This window comes from Protobothrops mucrosquamatus, unplaced genomic scaffold, assembly GCF_001527695.2.
Source record: "Protobothrops mucrosquamatus isolate PMUCROS unplaced genomic scaffold, P.Mucros_1.0 scaffold28821, whole genome shotgun sequence".
Taxonomy (NCBI): domain Eukaryota; kingdom Metazoa; phylum Chordata; class Lepidosauria; order Squamata; family Viperidae; genus Protobothrops; species Protobothrops mucrosquamatus.
The window spans coordinates 1-1,724 of record NW_015414564.1 but is presented as its reverse complement, the minus strand read 5'-3'; the positions used below and the strand labels follow the sequence as shown (position 1 = coordinate 1,724).

Here is a 1,724-nt window from a genome sequence, read left to right as displayed (position 1 = left end):
TCAGGAGCTGGTGATGGTAAGGTTGACTTGACCGGACAGGTCCGATTAAATGGAAGAGCATTGCTTCTCCATTAATTCATGAATCGTGGTCATTCATCCGTGGTCTGGCCAATTTCTGGTTTCCAGAATGTCTCAAAACCATCACCAGAAGTTCTGAAGGGCAAATAACAACACAGAGAATGAAAGAACCGGGTCCTCAGCTCAAGAATTTGCTTTGAGGATCAAACCTGAATTTCCGGTAGACCAATATATCCTGTCAGGGGTCTTCTAGAGAGGAGGGACCTGGTGGCCCTCCAGGTGCTGCTGAACATCTGCTCTGTCTTCAGAGCTGGCCCTGTTGATGAAGGATCCTGAGGGCCGCATCTTCAGAGGCTTTCATTGCCAGGTCATGAGCTGATCAAACCAGCCAGCTTAGCCTCAAGTCTGCCCCGTCTGTGAAATGGGCATAACGATGCGGCTTCCAGAATCATTTTTTTTCCAGATCGTAGGGAAAAGTGTTGGAACACAGGGAAGGGCTGGGTTAACGCAATGAGTACTGTGTTGTTGTTGTTAGGAACGGACGCCAGCATTCCTGTCCATATCAACAACATTTGCCAACGCAACTACGTCACGGTGGAAGGGGGCCGCAGACTGAAACCTACCAACCTGGGCATCGTCTTGGTACACGGCTACTACAAAATAGGTAATGGGCCATTTTGTGGTGGGGGAGGACAATGATAGGGAAATGAGTCTTAGGGCCAGGTTATTTGAAGGACCCTTCATCTCACAGGGAGAAATTCACCTATTTGTCTTGGCAATTGAAGAGAAGTGGTCAGGTCCCAGGATTCCCCAGACACCAGGTTGTAAAATTGGTGGACTTCAATACCCAGAATTCCCCAGCCAGTCTGCTTTAAGGCAGGGTGGATGCCAACTTCCAGAATTCCCCAGCCAGCATGCTTTAAGATGGGTGGACTTCAACTCCCAGAATTCCTCAGCCAGCATGCTTAAAGACATGTGGACTTCAGTACCCAGAATTCCCCAGTCCGCGTGCTTTATGATTGGCGGACTTCAGTTCCCAGAATTCCCCAGCCAGCATGCTTTAAGTCGGGTGGACTTCAACTCCCAGAATTCCCCAGCCAGCATGCTTTAAGATGGGTGGATGTCAACTCCCAGCTGGCTGGGGAATTCTGGGTGTGAAGTTGGCATGTCTGAAAGTTGCTGAGTGTGAAAAACACAGACCTAAGAGGACTCCATGCATTTTGCAGAAAGCCTGGATGTTTCTCTCAGGCTGATCTTCTTGAACATCCTGCAAGCTTTCATCTATCTCAGTTTCTCTCTTCCCCTCCGGGTAGATGCGGAGCTGGTTCTGCCCACCATCCGCAGCGCAGTGGAGAAGCAGCTCAACCTGATTGCTCAAGGAAAAGCCAACTACCAGCAGGTCCTGGAACACACCTTGGACATCTTCAAAAGGAAGTTCCACTACTTTGTGGATTCCATTGCTGGTAGGTCTCCACTCCTCCCCAGAGGCTCCCTGGCTGGCAGGTTAGAATTTGCCAGTCATTAAACGAAAAATCACACGTATGAGTCAGGGATTTATACATAAGAATTCTCTTCTTCTTCTTCTTCTTCTTCTTCTTCTTCTTCCTTCTTCCTTCTTCCTTCTTCCTTCTTCTTCTTCTTCTTCTCTCTCTCTCTCTCTCTCTCTCTCTCTCCCCTTCTTCTTCTTCTTCTTCTTCTTCTTCTTC

At 48.5% G+C, this 1,724-nt stretch overlaps 1 protein-coding gene across 1 annotated transcript; it reads left to right on the top strand.

Moving 5' to 3' along the window:
- Window positions 1-528: 528 nt before the first annotated feature.
- LOC107302134 (DNA topoisomerase 3-beta-1-like) lies at window positions 529-1,481 on the top strand (the record flags this gene model as incomplete). The annotated part of the gene is made up of 2 exons (XM_015831253.1): window positions 529-682; window positions 1,332-1,481. Coding segments are annotated over exons 1-2 (304 nt in total), but the record flags the coding sequence as incomplete, so codon positions are not given.
- Between the last annotated feature and the right edge of the window lie 243 nt (window positions 1,482-1,724).